Here is a 19,718-nt window from a genome sequence, read left to right as displayed (position 1 = left end):
GGCCTCAGACGCCGTCGCCGCGGCAGCTAAGGAGCGGATGCGCTTGATTAAATGGCAAAAGAATGGAGAAAAAAAAAAAGACAGAAGCGCACGCAGGGTCCAAATTGCAAAAAGCAGAATCATTTATGTTTATTGTCTCATAAGTCACATTCTCTGAAGTTTAAGAAATAAAAAAAAAAGTCTGAGAACTCTCTCTCTCTCTCTCTCTCTCTCTCTCTCTCTGACTCTCTCTGTCTTTCTATTAGTGAACAGTGTAATTCATTCATTATGGATTAGGCCCTAATTTAGGTTAGCACATATTTAATGATTCATGTGGACTCTGTTCTTGGGACTGGCCTGCTGAATCATTAATCATGAGTTTTGGAAAATGCTAATTTGCCCTATGATCTGTGCAAGTGTTTCAAAGTCGTATAAATTAAAGGATGTTTTTTTTTGTTGTTTTTTTAATGCTCTGTTTTGGGGTACCTGTAACGATGGGTTGCTCTAACTAATCGCCGGGGAGTTCTTTGGCAAAATATTATGATTGTAAAGCAAGCAGGGGAGGTTGGCCGTCCTATCTGACCCCACCATTCTTCCTGCAGACACAAAACACATGAGAGGTCACTAATATTTTGCAAATGCACATTAAACACCTCATGCCACCTGGACGCCATTGATTTTAGAGACAGCAAACAACAGGTACCACAGCAGACAGAGGCAAACATTTATTTATTTTCTTTTTTATTATTATTTTTTTTATTTTACAAATCCCTGAATACCATTTAAATAATTACTGAAATTAGATTATTCTTGTGTGCTCCTCGAGACCCCAAAAAAGCCATAAAGGACTGAAACATTCTTGCAGTGGACACATGTCCCTTCACATGTGAACAACATGTTATATGTATGTTATGAAGGTACTGAAGTTTATGGACTTACGCTTTTGTGTGTTGGTGATTTTTGACCATCTTACTTATCTATTATATATATATATTTTAATATGTACTGTGTGTATGTACCATAATATTACACAGATATTGTAGTGAGTTGTTTAATACCTTAATGTGAAAAGGGTCCAGTGGAGTTTTTAATCTCTATCGATGTTTCTCAAATGGGGGTACTCGTATCCCTCAGGGCACTTTGGGATACTACAGGGGATCAACGAAAATGAAAAAAAGAAATGTTAAAAACTATTGTTTATATATAATGTTTAAAAAAAAAAAAAAACACAGGACGCGCATACTACACATCATTTGTTATTTTTTTCCCTCCCAATGCCAGTGAAGGGGGTACTCAGCTGAAAAAAGGGTCTTAGAGACTAATAAAAAAAAAAGTTTGAGAACCACTGATCTATACATCATATCTTTGAAATTGATGTGTATCATTAGGAAATCTATCTATTTTCCATCATTTCCATAAAAATCCAGCCTTAAAAAATGGACTCTTGAAAATAACATCTTACGAAAGATCATTGAGGAGACACTAGGGTTCCAAATGATCCGCCAATCAGGCAATGGGCGGTGGAGCCCGGCGGCCTCCAGTTCATCTCGGCTCCCCGCGTAAGTGCGCGGAGCGCCGCCGCGGTCCGCCCGGGAGGAGGCCTTAGAGGTCGTTACCATGACGACGCTATTTCTAATTTGCCCACGCAATCGACGCAACCAACTCCTCGTCTCCCGGTCCCCGGGAGGACGCTGCCCTCCCCCCGGCGGCGAGGTTCACCCAAAAATGTCCATCATTCTAAGCATAGCGTCACATCGTACCGTCACAGCCGACCCCGACGGAACAGAGCCATGAATACGTCATAAAGTCCTGCCGCACCCTTGTCTGCAGACGGGCGCTCACGCAGATCATCGTTGCGATTGACAGCGGGTCGTTACGTGATCATCTTTTAATGACCAATTGTGTAACTTTGAATGATTTTGTCACTGGAGATTTAGGTGAAGGATCGTAACTCTGGTCTTGGGACAGGGCCAAAATAGTGAAGCCGAGAGATCGATTTTCGAAAATGGACAAAACTTGTGTTTTTAAAAAAGCTGTTTGCAAGATTCTAGTATTATTTTGGGGGCGAACCTCACATATTTAAACGTGTATCAATGAAATCCAACGTGCGTGAATGGGATCGTGTGTTGGAAAAGGAGCGGAGTAAAACGTACGGATAGTTGCTTTTAAGTGTAGTGGCGCAAAAGCCGAACGCCTCAAACGGAATATTCTAGAGGAACTGCGGATACAGTGACTTGTACTTCGCTCATTTCTCCCAGCGCCACCGTCATGGTGGAGGCGCAGTGCCCTGGACGCCCGACGGGGGGCGGGCGCGAACCGGAAGCGCGAGGATCGCTTTGTCGACTTCCGAGCGATCGAACGAGGAAGAGCTCGACCGGACGGGGACCGCGGCGACTAGCATGATGCCGTGAGCGAGCTGCCACTCCGGGCTGCACTTTTGGAATCACACTTTCTCTATTTGCTGGTAATAAACAGCGTTTTTGTTTTTTTATTTTGGGTTTATATACATATATATTTTGTTTGTTTGTTTTTTTAAAGACCGCCAACTTCTTTGAAAACGGGAGCGTTATCTTCGAACAAGGTAAAGCGATAGCGAAACCCGCTTGTCATACAGGAGCATATTTGACTCTCTTTCACTATCCGTCCGTCCGTCCGTCTGTAAACCTGCTGTTATCAACGAAGTGGCGTAAGCGTGGACCAATGTGACGTTAGCTAGCCGCCAGTTAACGTCAGCGTTCCGAAGAAGCTGGTTAACCGCCGCCGGTAAACGAACCGCGTCGTCTTCCCGTTACGTTGATTTTACGTCCAGGTGCAATGGCATTGACAAGGTGTCTGTCGCCTGCAGCCACGGTTGTTCTGTGTAAACCCCATATAGAGTCGTGCTGCTTTCCACTGTGCACCACGTTCGCTGCCAACCCCCCCCCCCCCCCCCGCACACACCAAGGACCCGCAATCTGACAATGTTAGATTACTAAATCTTTCATGAAGATTTTGCTGAAATATCTTAAGAATACCATTTCAATTTGTTACTTTTGACGACCAAAATAGTACACTTTTCACAAGAACACTACTTTTTGCAGGTGTACTTACACTACGCTTGCAACGTATTGATGACTACTGGACTGAAGTTGTACATTTAGTTGTCCCAAGAAAATAAACATTGCTCCAGTCAGTGAAAAACACTGTGACGCATGTCACTGGAAGCGTGTGGCTTTGTCCCAAAACTCTTTGAGGTTTCGCTTCTGCTCCCGTTCCGCACCATTACCAAAGGGGATAAACAATTGGGAATGGGACACCCAATCTAGAATAATAATATAATAGCAAAATAGAGAACCCAGCATATTGCTGTTTCTTCATTGAATACAAGAATATTTGCTTTTGATTATACCATGTTCCCTTGCTATTCCTCACGCATCAACTACATATTTCCATGTACGACCAAAACAGACTTCAAAGCCTATTAGGGGCACCATGGGTCAGTAGAGAGTCTAAAAGGTATAACAAATCAAAAACACTATTACAATCACAAATTTTAAGTATATTGAATTGTTTGCTTCTCATGCCAAACACAATGTTTTGGAATTCATTAAGGATATGAAAACTGAGGATGTTGCTGAGGTAATAAAAAGGCAAAACATATACAATTTTGAATGCACATCAGACTTGGAAGCTGGAATTTGGTTAACTTTCTTTAGAGTGAACATAACTATGTCCCACATCATTAAGAAATGTAGCTCTACTTAATATAGTAAATATTCAATGGATGGTGTTATTTTGCGATACAAATTTGGTCTTAAATAGAAGTAAAACCAGCATTAAAGTTGTTTTATATAAAAAATCCCTGTTATGACTGAGTTATATCACATGCAGCTGTTAAAATAAAAAAAGTACTTAAGTTAGAAAATTTGATTTTGAAATGGCCCAAAGAAAACAATTATTAATTGCGCTGTATTACATTAATATATTAATCTTTCTGTGTAATCAGACAAAATGGATCCGGCCCTGTTAAGGGAGAGGGAACTGTTCAAGAAGAGAGCTTTGTCTACTCCGGCTGTCGAGAAGCGGCAAGCTGCATCCGATTCTGGCTCACACAAGAAGAAAAAGGCAAAAAATGACAAGGAGGGCTCCTCGAGTTCCAAACACGGTTCTGGTGAGTAAAGCAAACCCTGCATCCCGTTGTGACTGTAGCATTGAAGGCCTCGTTCTGTCAGAATGTTTTGTGATGAAAAGATACAAAATTTCCATTGAAATACTATCTCGCTAACGGAAAACTGTAAATACAGCTGTAAATAAATCTGTGAAGTAAGTCAATCGGCACTAAGAATCTGAATACCAACAACACATTTCAAGTTGGTCAAAGACTCATATAGCCACACTGTTTGAGATATATTTATTTAAAAAAAACACCTAAGCTGAATTTCATGAAAGGCAACAGCAGCATGGATATTTGCATGTTAACCGGGGGAGAGAAGTCTGGTTATAAGTCTCCACTGGAGATGCATTTGAGACACATGTTAATGTTAGCTGTGACCACATTCTGATTCAAACACTATCTTGATCTATCTGATACAAGGCGCCAGATCTGAATAGGGCCATAGTCTAGTTAAAATAGGGAAAATTCCATCCACCAGGTGAATAATATAAAAAAATTCTCCCTCTAAGGATCCTGGCTAGTTACAGGTAAATAGCGAATTGTTTCCGCAGAGCCTTATAAAGTCTTAAAATTTCTCACGTAAGAAAAGAAAAGGATCCTGAAATACCTTAATTGTCTGTGTGATGGGGGATATTACATTTAGTGATGGTATTTGGAGTTGGGTCCATTTTCAATCGCTAATCAAATGTTTGTATCCAGTTCAAATATCTGTAAGTTCCCAGACTCTCCCCTCGAACCAAACCACACGGCTCATTAGTGGAAGCCTTTTCAATGTGGAATGACTTAAGTGCAGTCGAGTGTTTTTTTCTTTGTTTTTTTTTAATGATGAATGAACAGATTCTTCCGCCCCTGCAAATGACAAATGCGCTTGTCAAATGTGTTCAGGGATGCGTATGCGTTCACACGACACAAACAATGTGGTTGCATGCTTCTCTGATCAGTTCCATATGTGGTTTTGGTGATCACATTCCCACTGTGTCTCAATGCCTTGACACCTGTATTTATAGCTGTTGCAATGTGGAAGAGCAATTAAAGGATGAGCTAATAAGTTTACTGGAAGCTCATTTGGATAATTAATTACTCTTCAATACATTTTCAATCAGTACATAACTACCAACAACTCATCTACTCATGCTGATGGTTTCACATACTACAATATTTAGCAAATTGAATCCAGTTTCATACAAGTTATATCCAGTCAAAAGTATGTTCAGGGGAACGCAGATTAACTGAGGAACCAATTTGTGCAACGGAACATCTAATTCGTTGATCACAGTAATCAGCATGAGTGGTATTGTGCCTTGTCTTCATTGTAATTTGACCCGACTGACCCTTAAAAAAAAATCTGAACCGCTTTGTACAATGTTGCATCGATTGTAAGACTGCAGACAAAGACTCCAAACATTTACAGCAAAATCATGTGAGCGTTTATTAGGCATTTTTCTTTAAGGCATATGAAAGCATAATGTGCTCAAAAGGACTCATAGTGATACGATTCTAAACATATTGACGGCACTGCCAAGTCAATGTATATATGATATGGTATAAGCAAATTTGACTTTAAACAGCTATGATGATCAAATAAGTTCTTTTTGAGGTTTCCAATGATGTAATGTGATTCAAATGGACATTTGTAGACAGCATTTTAACCTTTCTTGGTTATGGTCGTAGTTCATCCCAAATACAACAAATGCATCCGGTGTCCCACTAAAGGTACATTTAAAGAAACTACATGTTCCTTTCTAGTGTAGATTTAGTATAGGTTTTTAAAAAATACACAAGTATACCCTCTTCTCATCAAATGATTTGTTTATTGACAGTTGACTGACCACAACTAGCTATACTGATTTATCAGATTCACCTCCGCTGCCTTTCGCTTCTTGCAGATGCCCGATCAGTGCGTTCTTGCCGGTAAAGTCCGTCACTAAAAACAGCATATAGAGGAGCACATGGATAGCAGAAATACATTAAGTGGCTGTTACAACAAAGTGCCAGCTAAATAAATGTGGGATAAGTATCACATCAGAACATTCTTTTGATTCTGCTGCAAGATTTATCTTGTTATGCCTTATTCTATTTTGGTTAAAATTATAAGGCAGCTTGTCAATTAGTTCTAGCAGGGATTTAGATTGTTTCCCTCTGGATTGGATTTGAGTTCTCATACAGCGGTGAATGAAGAGATGGGAATTTCTTTCTAAAATGTTTCTGACGTCAAACGCTGAGCAAGGTGGATTGTCGTCCACTTTCTTTTCTCTCTATTCTTTCCTGTTTTGTCCTTTCCCCCATTTTGGTGCGCTTTCTTTCATCACTAGCAATCTGAGCATTGCTGAGCAACTCTAAAAGATCTGTTCTTCGGAGGGCCAATGTCATAGTTGTTATATTGGCCAGTACCTGCTTCCTCCTCCTCCTCCGTCCGCCTGCCTACACCACCTCGGTTTGGGACTGTGGCGGTCGGCGAAGGTTTCTCATCAGTCTGCTGAAGCCCCCTGGCCCTTCCTCCTGGAGCTGGCGGTGGGTCTTCCCTTTGGCACAGCAGCCACAGTCCAGCAGTTCATAGAGCACCGCCAGGGCAGCCAGGGACAGTACTGTGAGGATAAAGAGCAGCAGGATGATGAAGCAGGCCACGTTCCAGCCGTCGTGGAAGGGGTAGACCTCCTGCACCTGCAGGGAGACCATGGAGAGAGGGATGGCCTCGGGGTACGAGGGAATCTCACTCGGGAACACGGTGGCATTGATGTCGGCCATAGTCTCTAAAAGGAGGAGAGGAAGAAAGAAGGGAAGAATTGAGCATCTCTATTTCTGACGAGATCTGGAGGTCAGCACTCACTAGGGACACAGAGTCCCAATCTGACAGTGTCATCTAGGTTTTCCTTTGAGGAATTTCCTTAATCGGTAGTTGTTAAGCTTAACAAACAATCCTAGATTCATTGATAACATAAAAGCTAATCACGATACCAGGGGATGGAGCGTGGGCACCTACGCAACATTGTGCACCGCAGAGATTTTGTGACTTGGCGCAACAAGCTTTATTCCTCATTTCATTTCAAAATGAAGAAGTTTTAGGCAAGACTCACTGAGCTGGTTCGCTCATACAGAAATATTTATGACCCGTCTTGGTGCGAGTTAAATATTTTGCGAGAGGCTAATAAAATGACTAAACATTACTAAAATTCTTATATACTGTATAAAGAGACACAACATAATTTTGTTTAATATGTTTAACTGGAGTCATTGCCATAGCAACATAGCTGTTCCGTTTTGCTGTCATACCTCTCCCTCACTGCGGGTTGTTTTTTTCCCTCCCCCCGTGCCGCTGAGTAAATGCTGTTATCCTATTCCCGTCTACCATGTTCCATCTGAACTCAGCATTGGTTGTTGAGGAACAACAAACATAGTATCCTTCTTAGCATCTGCTGTCGCTCAACAGATTCGGGCCGAAAAGTGTGATTTTCATCGTAGTCAAAAAGATTGAGGTCAAGTTCTGTAGATTATTGTGGTCGAAAAAGATTTAAGCCGAAATCTGTGAATTATTGTCGTTGAGAAGATTTACAGCCAAGGCCTGTGCAAGAGAGCCTGCACCTCGTGCTCATTAAAAAAACTCAGCCCGAGGTTTGAAAAAAAAACAAAACAACTTGGTCTCGGCTAGGAGCTCTTATCTTGCTCCGACCTTCAAACTTGGAATAAATCACTGGAACAAAACAGAGGCTGATGCGTACGAGTTTAATTGTCTATCAGATAAGTACAGACACAGCAACAAAACTCGGAGTTGGTTTTGCGAAACCCAAACACATTCCTCCCTTTGTTCTCATCTTTTATAGTCGTGGCGAAGTGTTTGCTCGTTTACATATCTCGCCTCTTTTTATGTAGAAAAAATAATCAGAAATATATTTTCAGCCAATCGTAGTCTTGTTTCTTTGTTTAGCTGTTCTCTGACGTCGCTTCTCAGCCAGCCAATGACAGCCTTCATAGCCACAACCCTCCTTCTTTTGAAGATGGTGTTCATTTGTAGTTTTCTACCGGCAGCCAATTAAAAAAAACGGAGACAGATTTTTGCTGACTCTTCAGTCAGGGCTTGTCCCTTACGTGACCTCGAGAGATGGTGTCCTCCGTGGCACCATCTGGTGGTTTACAGAGTGTACTACTTTTCAAAGGTATTTTTAAGGGGTAGTTTTGTATTAAATTTGATATTAAGTTGGGTTGTTCTTGCATCGATTTTTGTATAACATACTGAGGGTTTTCATGTGCGGTGACTAGATTTAATCACAACAGGTTACTCATTAAACCACAACACATCGACGTGCATGCAGCCATGTTTGTTTGTCGTTTTTGTTTTTTTTTCTGGTGCCATCAATTGCAGAAAATAGGCTTTTTTTCTTTGTGAAAAATGGCTACATAGCTACATAGTTTAATGCAATTCACAACCCTTGAATTGATCCCATTTTCTGAGCATCATGTTGTTAAGGTGTTTATGAATCAAGGCGATCAAAAGCTACAGTATTCATCTTATCTCACTGGGGCATTTATATTATATACAGGTACTCCTTGCTAAATGACCTACCTGTTTAACCGCCTTTCAGACTTACAACCGGCTCTCTGACCAGTCTGTATTGTACACTGTGTACAATACCACGGCGTCTCAGCGTCAAGGATCTCACCATGCATCACCCTTTATACACTATATACACACTATATACACTGTATATACTATATACATCTCATCACCATTCTCAGTCTCGTTCCCACAGTCTGTCAGTATTCACTACACTAGCGTGTAGTATTCACTACATTACCGTGAAATAACACGGGTCCTCGCTTATCGACCAGTTCGCTTAACAACCTGGTTGTAAGAATGGAACTCTGTCGTTAAGTGAAGAGTACCTGTATTAATAAAGATTTTCAGGCCAATTTTCTCTCATACGCCATTCTTTCACAATACACCCCACATGTACCAGCTCACCTCCTCGGAGAGCAGCATGCCGCTCTCTACCCTCCCACGCACGCACGCTTTTAGCCACTTCTACATCCCATCTAGACCCCAAAAGTGACTAGAGAAGGCGCTGACCTAGTTTGCTTGAGTGAACTGTCAAGACGGGTAAAGGAAGGTGGGGAACAAGTTAGTTAGCGTAAACCAGATTCATTTTTAGGCGTTTCTTTCCAGAGCAGGATACCCCGGAGTGGGCCGTTTCCTAGGTATTTCACCTGCAGTGCTGTCTCCTTTTAGAGCCATATGAATAACACATGCTTCAGGGCTTAGTCCACCAAATATGTCCAGTGTTTATTTGTGACCTGGAATTCATAGCTGGCTGCCCATATCTGTTCTTCCAATGTAATGGTATGTAACTAATGGTAATGTAACTACGGAATCAACTTCGCCCTGTGTAAAGTGATGCTACTGACCTGTTAGTTGTGGACCTGTAGTGGAAGTGGTTTTCTCACGAAGGGTTTATCATTTGGCATTTTCCACTGGAGTAAAATGTTAGTTCAGTCGAGCCTTCATTGGTGTCAACAGCCATTTAAATACACAATAACAATCATGTTCCAGAAAAATGCACAATTACTATAAAATTCAATAGATCTAACCAAAATTATACATCTTTTGGAGAAATGTGAGTGGTACCTTTTGAAATGAATGAATTAATAATCCACAATTATTCTGTAATCTTTGCATTATTGACTGCAAAATTACTAGATAACGATAGCAAATGACTGGCTTGTATTATATACTGTAGTTTTCTCACACAGTGAAGGGTTTTGCCGAAAATGTAGGCCTAGCAGATGGAAAGATAAAATTATCCATGTATATATTTTGAAAATAAAATGTTGACTCATAACTTGATTCAGTTTTTGTCACATCGGTATGGCTAAATACCATAACAGCTCAATAAATGAAAGCTAATTTATTTAACAATCTAACAACTTTGTTTTTAACTTTCACATTTCAAATGCCTACCTGTTTGGCCTTCTACGCTCTGCAAAAGCACATATGTAAACAAACGTAATTTTAATGAATTAATGCAGCCATATGTACATGCTCTGGGGAGGATCCAGCCTGTAGACTGCTCTTGCTACTCTGAGGGCATGTAGGTTCAGTCAGTTTCACAACTATCAGCGCACTGCTCTGAAAGTAAACCATCCGTCCCTCCCTCTAGTGCCCAACTACAATCATTACACTCTAATCCTTGCTCCAATGTTTATTGGAATTTTGCATTTTACAAATGACAGAATCAACATATGAAATAAGTCTAGTATAAAACCCATCCCTCCCCTGCTCCCCCCCAAAAACATAAAAAGGGCACCATGGACATCAAGGGGCAGGTGCTCGGGCCCCCTTAGCCCCCCCCCCCCCCCCCCCCCCCCCCCCCCCCCCCGCACGTGCCTCTGTGTCCCCCCACTGACCCGTGCTGCATCTGGTCTGCTGTCTCCCCGTTGCTTTCCGTTGCTATGGGACTTAATTTAGTAAACACTGGATGTTTTTGTGTAAATACTTTACGTGTAAATAACAAATCATACATTTGTGTCATGGGGAGACTCCATTTCCCGATCAGACTTTAATGTGATGCAGTTTATTATTAAAAAATATATATATATATTGTATACAATTATTTATTTTTCGTTCGTACGTGTTTTGTTTTGTTTTTTTACAAAGTTTAGTTTTTGTGATTACCTGTGGGCATTTATTTATTTGATACATTTTTAATTTAAAATAAGTGCACTGCAGAGACAATGCAGACAATAACATTAGTGTGAAATAAATGCTCGTTTAGGTTCAGAGATTTTGAAATTTGTTGTCATTAAATTGTTGTATTTTATCAGATGGGGAAAAAAAACATGATATCGGCACTATATATCGGCCATCGGCCGCCCCGTTCTCTCAATTTTGGCATCGTCTGTTGGGAAAAACCCATATCAATCGACCACTAATTTAGAAACGAACTAGAAAAGAAAGGGGGAAATTTTTTAAGGTTTACACTGATCTCATCTTTATAAAATAACTCTTAGTTAGACCACTACAGTATTGCACCAATTAGGTTTTAAACTCTACCAGTCTGTTATTTGAGTAACGTTGTCATAGTTGGTAAGAAAAGGCCTCTAGACTCTTTCAAATGTATTTGCGTTGCCCTTCAATGTACATTCGATTTTTTTTTTTTTCAAGCTTCAAGTAAAACGTAATCTCTCTCAGCCATCGTGTATGGGATGGTGGTACCGATCTCCTCCAATTGAGGAGGACCACAAAATTGTTCTTTTAATTGGTTTGACTTGATTGGCCCGATACAATACTGAAGAAGAATTAATCATGAGCACCCTTAGTTTTTAGCATTAATTCTTAGTTGTAGTACAAGCGTCTTAATTCTGAAATATTTATCACAACTACTTTTCTTGGACTGCTGCAGTACCTTCACTTATGTCAGTATTTTTATCAAATTGTTTCACACTTGTGACAACTTGCCATTTCATGTTTAATTGAAGCTATGTATTGTGTGTGTGTGTGTGTGTGTGTGTGTGTGTGTGCACCCGGCCCAACCATCCAGATTCAGGCTATAATTTCAACTTCACTTCATCCCATTACCATGGCGACAGTCTCCTTTACACCCACCTCGCCTGTCTTGCAGAGCTTTTCCCCCAAAGTCTCCCCACAGTCTCCCCCTCAGCATTCACAAAACATGAGGGCAGATTATCTTACTGCCACATCTGTTATGTCTGTCTAACTGAAGCCCCACCCCAACTGTACTTCTTAAGGTATAATGGTGATGATTGTCTGGCTGCATATGGTGACCCTCCTACACACACACACACACACACACACACACACACACACACGCACACACGCATACACACAGGCACACTCCTTATGTCTATGGCTTGGCTCCCTGCTGCTGACATTGCATTGATTTCTCTTGAGGGTTGCAATTAGCTTCCAGTCAATCATCTCTGTACTTGTAAAAACAATAAAAAAAACACACAAACACACACACACGCACTAATTATTTGTGCTTATATGTGAGATGTGGAGACAGCCTTGTGTGATTTGGTTGCCACATAATGGCTACATTCATGATGCTGGGTTTCCTTTCTAAAAATCATTTGAATGGGCTAAATACAATTTTACATGTTAAGAATTAATATTTATTCCCTTAAGGCAAGGTTTGATAAATGACCCATTAAATGCCAGATTACTTGCAGGAAAACATAGATTTTAGTTTGTATTACAGTGTGTTGACTCCCATCATCTGTTGATCACACGCGCGCGCGCACACACACACACACACACACACACACACACACACACACACACACACACACACACACTCTGCTTCTCATAAGAAATATGCAGACTCACCTAAGTGTCAGTCTTGTGAGGGTGCGAGTCAAGAGATGCTCTCCTCTCACTGTTCCACCTATTGCTCTCTATCCTCCGCTCTCCTTCTTTCCCTCTCTCTCTCTCTCTCTCTCCCTCTCCCTCCCTCTCTCTGCCACTCCTTGCAGATCTTTACTTCTCAACCTAACAAGGCATATGCTTTACTCTCTGCCATTGGTTGCATTTTGGTCCTGCCTCTGCACTATTGGCTCATTCCCCTTTCACACAAATCCAATGTTCCGCCTCCCGAGCAGCAAACAGCAGCTCAGGCCCACGCACATGAATCATTTGTTGGTTTCTGCCAACGGGCAAGTGTGATTGGCTGGCCTTGCGCCCCGGTCCCAGGCGAAGCACAGGCTCTCCAGCAGAGCAGCATCTTGCTGTTTGACTCCAGCTGAGACTGAATTGAAGTGCCCCTAGATAGCTATTAGTTCATTGTACTCACATTCTGTAAAAGTTATGTGTTCATTGTTTTGGTACAGTAGCTAGGTTTACCTGCTGGTATCCTATCATTTTGTGCTTTCAATGAAGTTAAAATGATTGGAAAATTACAATTTGTATTTAAACGTTCCCAATGCAATATAAATAATGACTAAATGTTCAAACAGTCCAGTGGTGTCCAATTTTAAATGGTCTCGAAAGGTTGCTCTGGTAAGTTACATCAATAGCTAACTTTTAATTAGACTCTAAAATCATGAAAGTTAACATCTCGCCTAACCTTTTTTATTTGTATTTTTATTTTCTGATCATAGAGTCCAGCAATGGAAACTTTAACCTCAAAGCTCTGAGCGGTAGCTCCGGCTACAAGTTTGGCTGCTTGGCTAAGATAGTCAACTACATGAAGGTGAGATGGAAGACATTTTTTATTTACACAATAACACGCAGGTTGTTTTTCGACCCAGGTGTGTGCTGGACTTACATTTTCTGTTTTCTTCATGTTAAAGTCATCGAATACTAAAATGTAATTATCCTATACCCAACATCATCTCCAACAAAGCTTTCCGAAAAACCCGACCGTTTGTTTTCTCTTTTGTTTATTCGGTGAGTCATTTCTGTCCCCTTTGTAACATTTGGTCCCGACACTTTCTTTCACACGTAAACAGCTTGTTTATAATTCAGCTGAGAGTTTTGGCTCTGCCGTTCTAGATGTCTGACTCATCCATTACCGTGCAACTTGCACTTGTGCTGGCAGATTCCCTTCGGATCTGTGATTTTGAAATGACAGCGTGTGATTTTCAGTTGAAACTCACTGGAGGGGGTCAAGGGAGTCGGAGAAGCAAACAATTGTCAAAGGCGTGATCCCGGGCCCTCGTGTATCACTGTTTCATAGAAAAGTTGTAGTAATGGTACCATTTCTTGATTGATGTCAAAGGTTCTAAATCCCCTTACTTGTGAGCGGCGCATCTCATATATTAACATAAAGAAAAGCCCCTAAAATGCTGTGGCGCTTTAATACAACAGGAGGCATCATTTCTGTGTGATGTGGTCGCAGAGTAAAAACAGAGACCTATTTTTTTTTTCAGAATCAGAGATATAAGTTGCGCTAATGAGGTAGACTCGCATGAGAAGATTCTGTTTGGAAGCGATCCAGCCATTGAGCACCTTGTTGAGCGAAGCCAGATTTGCATCACAGATAATAAGCACATGAATTGAATTGCTGAAAAGGGTGTATTCGTGGTGCGTTTATCGTGTGTGTGTGTGTGTGTGTGTGTGTGTGTGTGTGTGTGTGTGTGTGTGTGTGTGTGTGTGTGTGTGTGTGTGTGTGTGTGTGTGTGTGTGTGTGTGTGTTTAATCTTTATTTCTGCCACTCTCTCAGACAAGACACCAGAGTGGGGATACACACTTCCTGACCCTCGAGGAAATCCTGGATGAGACCAAACTGCTGGACATTGGCATGAAACAGAAACAATGGCTTATGAATGAGGTGTGTGTCTGTGGTTTTTATTTTGTTGGGGTTTTTTTTGACATATATTACACGCAACACATTTCTTTGTGAATAAACATGTACAAGGCATCATTTCATTAAGAATTTTCTAAAACATAGTGTGGGACAGGTTAAGGAGGGAGACACAGAAACTTGTGGTGGGGAGAATCCGTGCAGGCGGGCGGCGGGGGGGGGTTTATTAAATCAACACCAAAAAGGCTCGCTGGCCAAACGTCAACATAAGCAATGTGGGAATAATTAGAGTCCGGGTCCGTGGGTCTTGCGATCTGGTCCACGGGGGGACACGTCTCCTGCACCACGCGCCTCCTCACTGAAAGAAAGCAGACAGCCTATAAAAGCTGGCCGCCGCCAAGCCGCACCGCTCGGCCCCGACTCGGTGCAGGTGTGCCGCCACGGGGAGGAGACAGCGCTTCGTCCCACAGGGCGGTGCTTGACCACGCCCCCTCATCTGTCACACTTACCATACCACCTGCTGTTCCGTTTCGACCTCATGCGGACGCGGTGGTTTGTATGACGCTTGAGGCAGAAGGATGAGAAAGCAAACACTGAAAGAAAATCCATCGTAGGTTCCAAGAAAGGGAAAGGGAGGCCATCTTAGATCTGCATTTTCAACCAATATCATAAGTTGTTTGAGCAGAAAAGCGCAAGTCGTCCATGCATTCGGCCCATGCGTCTGAAGTCTGCCACTTTTGCCGCCTTCCCCTTGAACCCCAGGCCCTGGTCAACAACCCCAAGATCGATGTACGGGACGGGAAGTACGCCTTCAAACCCAAGTACCACCTAAAGGACAAGAAGGCCCTGCTGAGGCTGCTGGACAAACACGACCAGCTGGGCCTGGGAGGAGTCCTGCTGGACGACGTGGAGGAGGGGCTCCCCAACTCCGCCAAGGCCATAAAGGTAAAAGACAAGAAGCCGCAGAGCAAAGGCGACATGCACTTCAGCTGCTGAACGCTCACGTGAACACATCCCATGTCCCACAGGCTTTAGGAGACCAGATCATCTTTGTGACGAGACCGGACAAGAAGAAGATCTTATTCTACAACGATAAGCACTGCCAGTTTGTGGTGGATGAAGGTAGGCGCTCGGCGGTTTTCTGTTTCGATTGTTTTCTGTATTATTTGGTATATTGTGTTCTTTTTCTTTTTTTTTTTTTTATGTGTGTGGATAAATGTGGTCTTGGACGACTGGCACCCTCGCTGAGTTCATGTCACACCATTCACAAGATACATGTGAAGGGTAGTTTTGACTCATTGTCGTTACCATTGTCAGATGGTCTTGCCAAAAATCCAGAATTTGGAAGCTTTCCTATAAATCTTTAACCCCAAAACACTCGGTTAATATTTTAAACCTGGTTCAAGAATTCTTAAAAAATGCTCCCATGCTGGTCTATTCTGTGCTGGTTCACTTTTACGGGTCCTTATTACGGGTATTCTTTGCCTTCTCCCCTGTTTATTTAAGAGTTCCAGAAGCTGTGGAGAAGCGTTCCGGTTGATTCCATAGACGAGGACAAGATCGAGGAGTACCTGAAGAAACAAGGCATTTCCTCCATGCAGGAGACGGGATCCAAGAAAGTGGTCAGTGGTTTTTTTTTTTTAGATAAGTTTTCCATTAAACTTTTCCCAGACCAAGGAAAAACCCACCTGGTGTTTACCGTCACCCGAGATTCCGATTTCAGGGTTTTCCCATAATACTGCGCTTGAACCAGAGTCAATCTAAATGATGTTGGAAACTGTGTGAACCGACTTTGAAGCGGTGTTGTTTCTTTGCCCTCCACAGTTACCGGTCCAGAAGAGGAGGAAGCCGGGCGGACAGAAGAAGAGGCGCTTCAAGACCCACAACGACCACTTGGCTGGAGTGCTGGAGGATTATTCTGAGGGTGTGCCTGTCAAGAAGTGAAGGGGAAACCCCCCCCCCCCAAAAAAAAAACCACTTCCTGACCTGACAGGAAAAACCCCCCGAGATGGAGACGGAACGTTACTCTGCTTTACAGACTCCTCAGTGGCTGTCTCAGTAGTGTTATCCAGCTGTTTTATTTTGTTTCCTGCACTCTTTCTCAAATGGTCATTAATTCCACAGTATATGGGTTGAATGGAACTTGTATTATTAAGTCATTAATAATGATTTATTGTTTAGTGATATCGTCATGAGACCAGCCAGCTGAGTTTTATGGCTTTTTATTTTAAGTTTGGGCTGACTGATGTCACTATGTCTACTCTTATCCTACAATTGGGGCGCTGGCATTCCCTTCCTGGTGGCGAGCACACCTGAGTGAAATATGTAAATATTTTGAGCTGATTTTGTAGGCTTCACTCAGTATGAAAGTACAACGTGGACATTTTGGGGAGAAACCGCAGTGAATGAATACAGCGTTGAATCCATGCACTTTCGCAATTTTACATTTACGGTAGAATTGCGGAGCATGCTGCGTCTTGGACACTGCACCGGAAGTTTGAGTGCAAAGCATTTGTTTTATTTTCTCTTTGAAACATTGCAAACTGTATTGGAAACTATTTTTCCACCGTATTAAAATTAAAACTGTTGAATAGCCCAACGACTAAATGCTTGACCTACAGTAGTTACAGTGTGCTGAAACAATCATTACCACGCACAGGCTGCTTTCCATCAAAGCCAGAAACGGACAATTAGATAAAGTGATTGATCTCCTGTCTACAGTTTAAAATGAAAAGGGAATATATATATTATATATAATATATATATATCAAAGCGCACACAAAGCGCATTGGACACTACCTGAATGACACAATAAATTTGTTGGGGGCGGGGGGGGGTCCAGCATTTTTGAAAGCATTTTATTAGCTATAGTAAACAAAGTGAACCACCATAAAATACAGATACATGATTCTGAAGTTCAAGCGTTACAGGGTAGAAAATCTTTAGTGGGTTAAGCAAACGTGCTAATAAAATTTTCCATAATATGTACATTTTTCCTTTTTCAAGCAATTGTCTTTTAAATATGCCCATTCTAGCTACAATGAGTAAGCCATTCCCATTAAGTATCAAGTACATCTCTAGCTTGCGTTGTGGATGGACTTGACTGTTTTCTTTAAGTGGTGGTAGTTTGGCAGAATCTTCATCAGAAAGTCAAGCTGGAGCGTCTGGGGCTGTGGAGGATGAAACAGCATATTAAAGCGTAAAGGGACAAGTGGTCTTTTTTTTTTCCCCCCCCTCCACCATTATCCTTGAACATTTGTGAAATTTCTTAAAAAGGTGAAGAGCATGTAAGACCATATACCTGCGGTCTCTCTGTCTGTACTCTTCTCATACACCCAGAGCCGTAGATGACGGTGTTATCAGGTATAACCTCACAGGTGTTGACCTGGCAGAACGCGCCAATGATGCAGCCACTGGTAAGGATCACATTCCTACCGACATCAGCTAAATGGGGGAGAAGGCAGAAAAGGACGTCATTTTAAATGATGGCACAATGCTTACATTTAGCATGAAAACATGATAGAAAATGAAAACGCACACCTTTAGATTCTATGACATTGTTGTCTCCAATTTTCAGGGCTTGGGATACTATGGGGTGGGTTAAGGGGAATATGTGATTGTTCCAAGTATTGTAAAGCTGCTGCAAAAACAAAGTTGGTCCATTAGAATCTATGTAGTGCGCTTGTAGCGGCAGTCACGCTACGCAACGCCAAAAGGATACCGCATCCCACTTCAAACACATTGTTGATGCCGATGGTCATGGTCTTCGGCTCCACTCCCTCAGAATCAGGTGTAATGTTCTCTGGATAACTATTTAGGGTTAGGGTTATAGATGAATATAGAACAACAATGCACCCCGACGACAGATTGGACCATTATGATCATTTGATCACCTATTGATAATGAGCGCCTGCTCCTCGATCAGGTTGCCTTCTCCGATCACGATGGGCCCCGACTCTGCGATGATACGAGCTTTGGGGTGGACCACCGTCCTGGCGCCTGAGAGAAAACATTGGGGGTGGATGCATCTCTCCAGGTAAAAAAAATAAAAATAAAATAAAATAAAATCAAACATTCCTTAAAGTGGCAATCTGTGAGATCGTCTGTGTCACACTGCAAATCAAATTTCAACCTCCGTGTTTGCACTCGGCGGACACGTTTCCTTCTCTAAAGTTGACCCTTCGATCGATTGACTTGTTGTTGCTCGTTTCTTGGTCACTCGAGGAGGCACGTTCACAACAAAGTTCGGAGTGGGCGCGGTTTCGTTTCGGTGAACGCAGCCGTGTCGACAGCTCGACGAGCTACGCTTGTTTATCGAATACACTGGCGTCCACTGCTCCTTGCCGGGGAAGGCGGACCCCGCCACCAACAACGGTAAAACTGAGCCACTCCGCCGCCCCAAATCCAGAGGCGCGCACACGCATAACCCCAATACACGGAATGGCTCGTTGTCATAAAGGAAAAGACACAGGACCCGCACGATCTCGTGGATTACCACTTTAAGTACAACGCAATTACAGAAGGAAAGCCGCTGTGACCGGGCAGGGTGCGGGTCGCATTACCGATCGTCACGTCTCCTCTGATCTCACTTTCAACGCACACAACGGCCCCGGCAGCGATCCTGACGCTGCTAGACAAAACAAACAACAAACAAACAAACAAAAAACAACAACAGAAGCTCGATTCAAGTGGACACACGTTGCATTCGTTGACAACAAAGTTTCAACGTGTGCGCTAAAGCTAAAGCTAACGCTGCGCACACCGTTCATATCACGCCACTTAAATCGTTGGGGAAAAAAACAACAACAAAACAAACTTCCTTCGCCCGTATGTGCGAATGGTGACAGAGGAATGACGTCGAATATGAACGCGCCATCATGATCACCGTTACCTTCTCGGAGCGGCTGTTTTCTCCGTCATGGCGAGAGCGACGCGCTTCCCCGCTCGATCGGCGATCGACTCCCAAGCCCTCGCCCGGGCGACTCCGCAAGTGCGCAGGCGCGGCGGTGAACCGCAGCGGAGCGCCGCGTGGTGCGGAAGCGCAGCGGAGCGCGGCGCCGTCACGCCCCACGCGTGACTCCCCGAGTGGCACGTTAAATAACACAGCATTATTATCACATGCACGGAATAACAAACGTACTCATGCAAATAACGTCCAACTCTTGTCAGAAGGTTTATCATTATTATTATTATTATTATTATTTATTTTTTTTTTTGTGTATTGCCATTTTTATTCTTCTTTATTATTGTTTTCTCCATTGATCCATATCTATAACTACATCGCCGTTGTGATTTGAGCCAACAGTGTTGTGACTCTTCTTATCGGCGCCTTC

The 19,718-nt window shown here is 42.5% G+C and overlaps 2 protein-coding genes across 3 annotated transcripts; one reads left to right on the top strand and one right to left on the bottom strand.

The window, feature by feature from the left end:
• The first annotated feature begins 2,334 nt into the window (after positions 1 to 2,334).
• On the top strand, positions 2,335 to 17,163 carry gtf2e2 (general transcription factor IIE, polypeptide 2, beta). 2 transcript variants are annotated; one of them, XM_079998729.1, is made up of 8 exons: positions 2,335 to 2,443; positions 3,965 to 4,129; positions 13,241 to 13,332; positions 14,305 to 14,412; positions 15,148 to 15,330; positions 15,414 to 15,507; positions 15,892 to 16,007; positions 16,210 to 17,163. In XM_079998729.1, exons 2-8 carry the CDS (start codon positions 3,970 to 3,972, stop codon positions 16,327 to 16,329), a joined length of 873 nt encoding a protein of 290 aa, XP_079854855.1. In that variant the 5' UTR covers positions 2,335 to 2,443; positions 3,965 to 3,969; the 3' UTR covers positions 16,330 to 17,163. The 2 variants fall into 2 exon arrangements, with proteins under 2 accessions (XP_079854855.1, XP_079854854.1); XM_079998728.1 differs by having other exon boundaries at positions 2,365 to 2,560.
• An 89-nt stretch (positions 17,164 to 17,252) lies between these two features.
• On the bottom strand, positions 17,253 to 19,363 carry LOC307228889 (dynactin subunit 6-like). The gene is made up of 7 exons (XM_079998730.1): positions 19,277 to 19,363; positions 18,948 to 19,015; positions 18,279 to 18,384; positions 18,107 to 18,195; positions 17,926 to 17,973; positions 17,687 to 17,829; positions 17,253 to 17,555 (listed from the first exon to the last, which is right to left on the bottom strand). Exons 1-7 carry the CDS (start codon positions 19,303 to 19,305, stop codon positions 17,463 to 17,465), a joined length of 576 nt encoding a protein of 191 aa, XP_079854856.1. The 5' UTR covers positions 19,306 to 19,363; the 3' UTR covers positions 17,253 to 17,462.
• Positions 19,364 to 19,718: the final 355 nt, after the last annotated feature.

Source organism: Zeus faber (genome assembly GCF_960531495.2).
Source record: "Zeus faber genome assembly, chromosome: 4".
Classification (NCBI taxonomy): domain Eukaryota; kingdom Metazoa; phylum Chordata; class Actinopteri; order Zeiformes; family Zeidae; genus Zeus; species Zeus faber.
The sequence above is the reverse complement of the archived record's forward strand: the minus strand, read 5'-3'. Positions and strand labels throughout refer to the sequence as shown.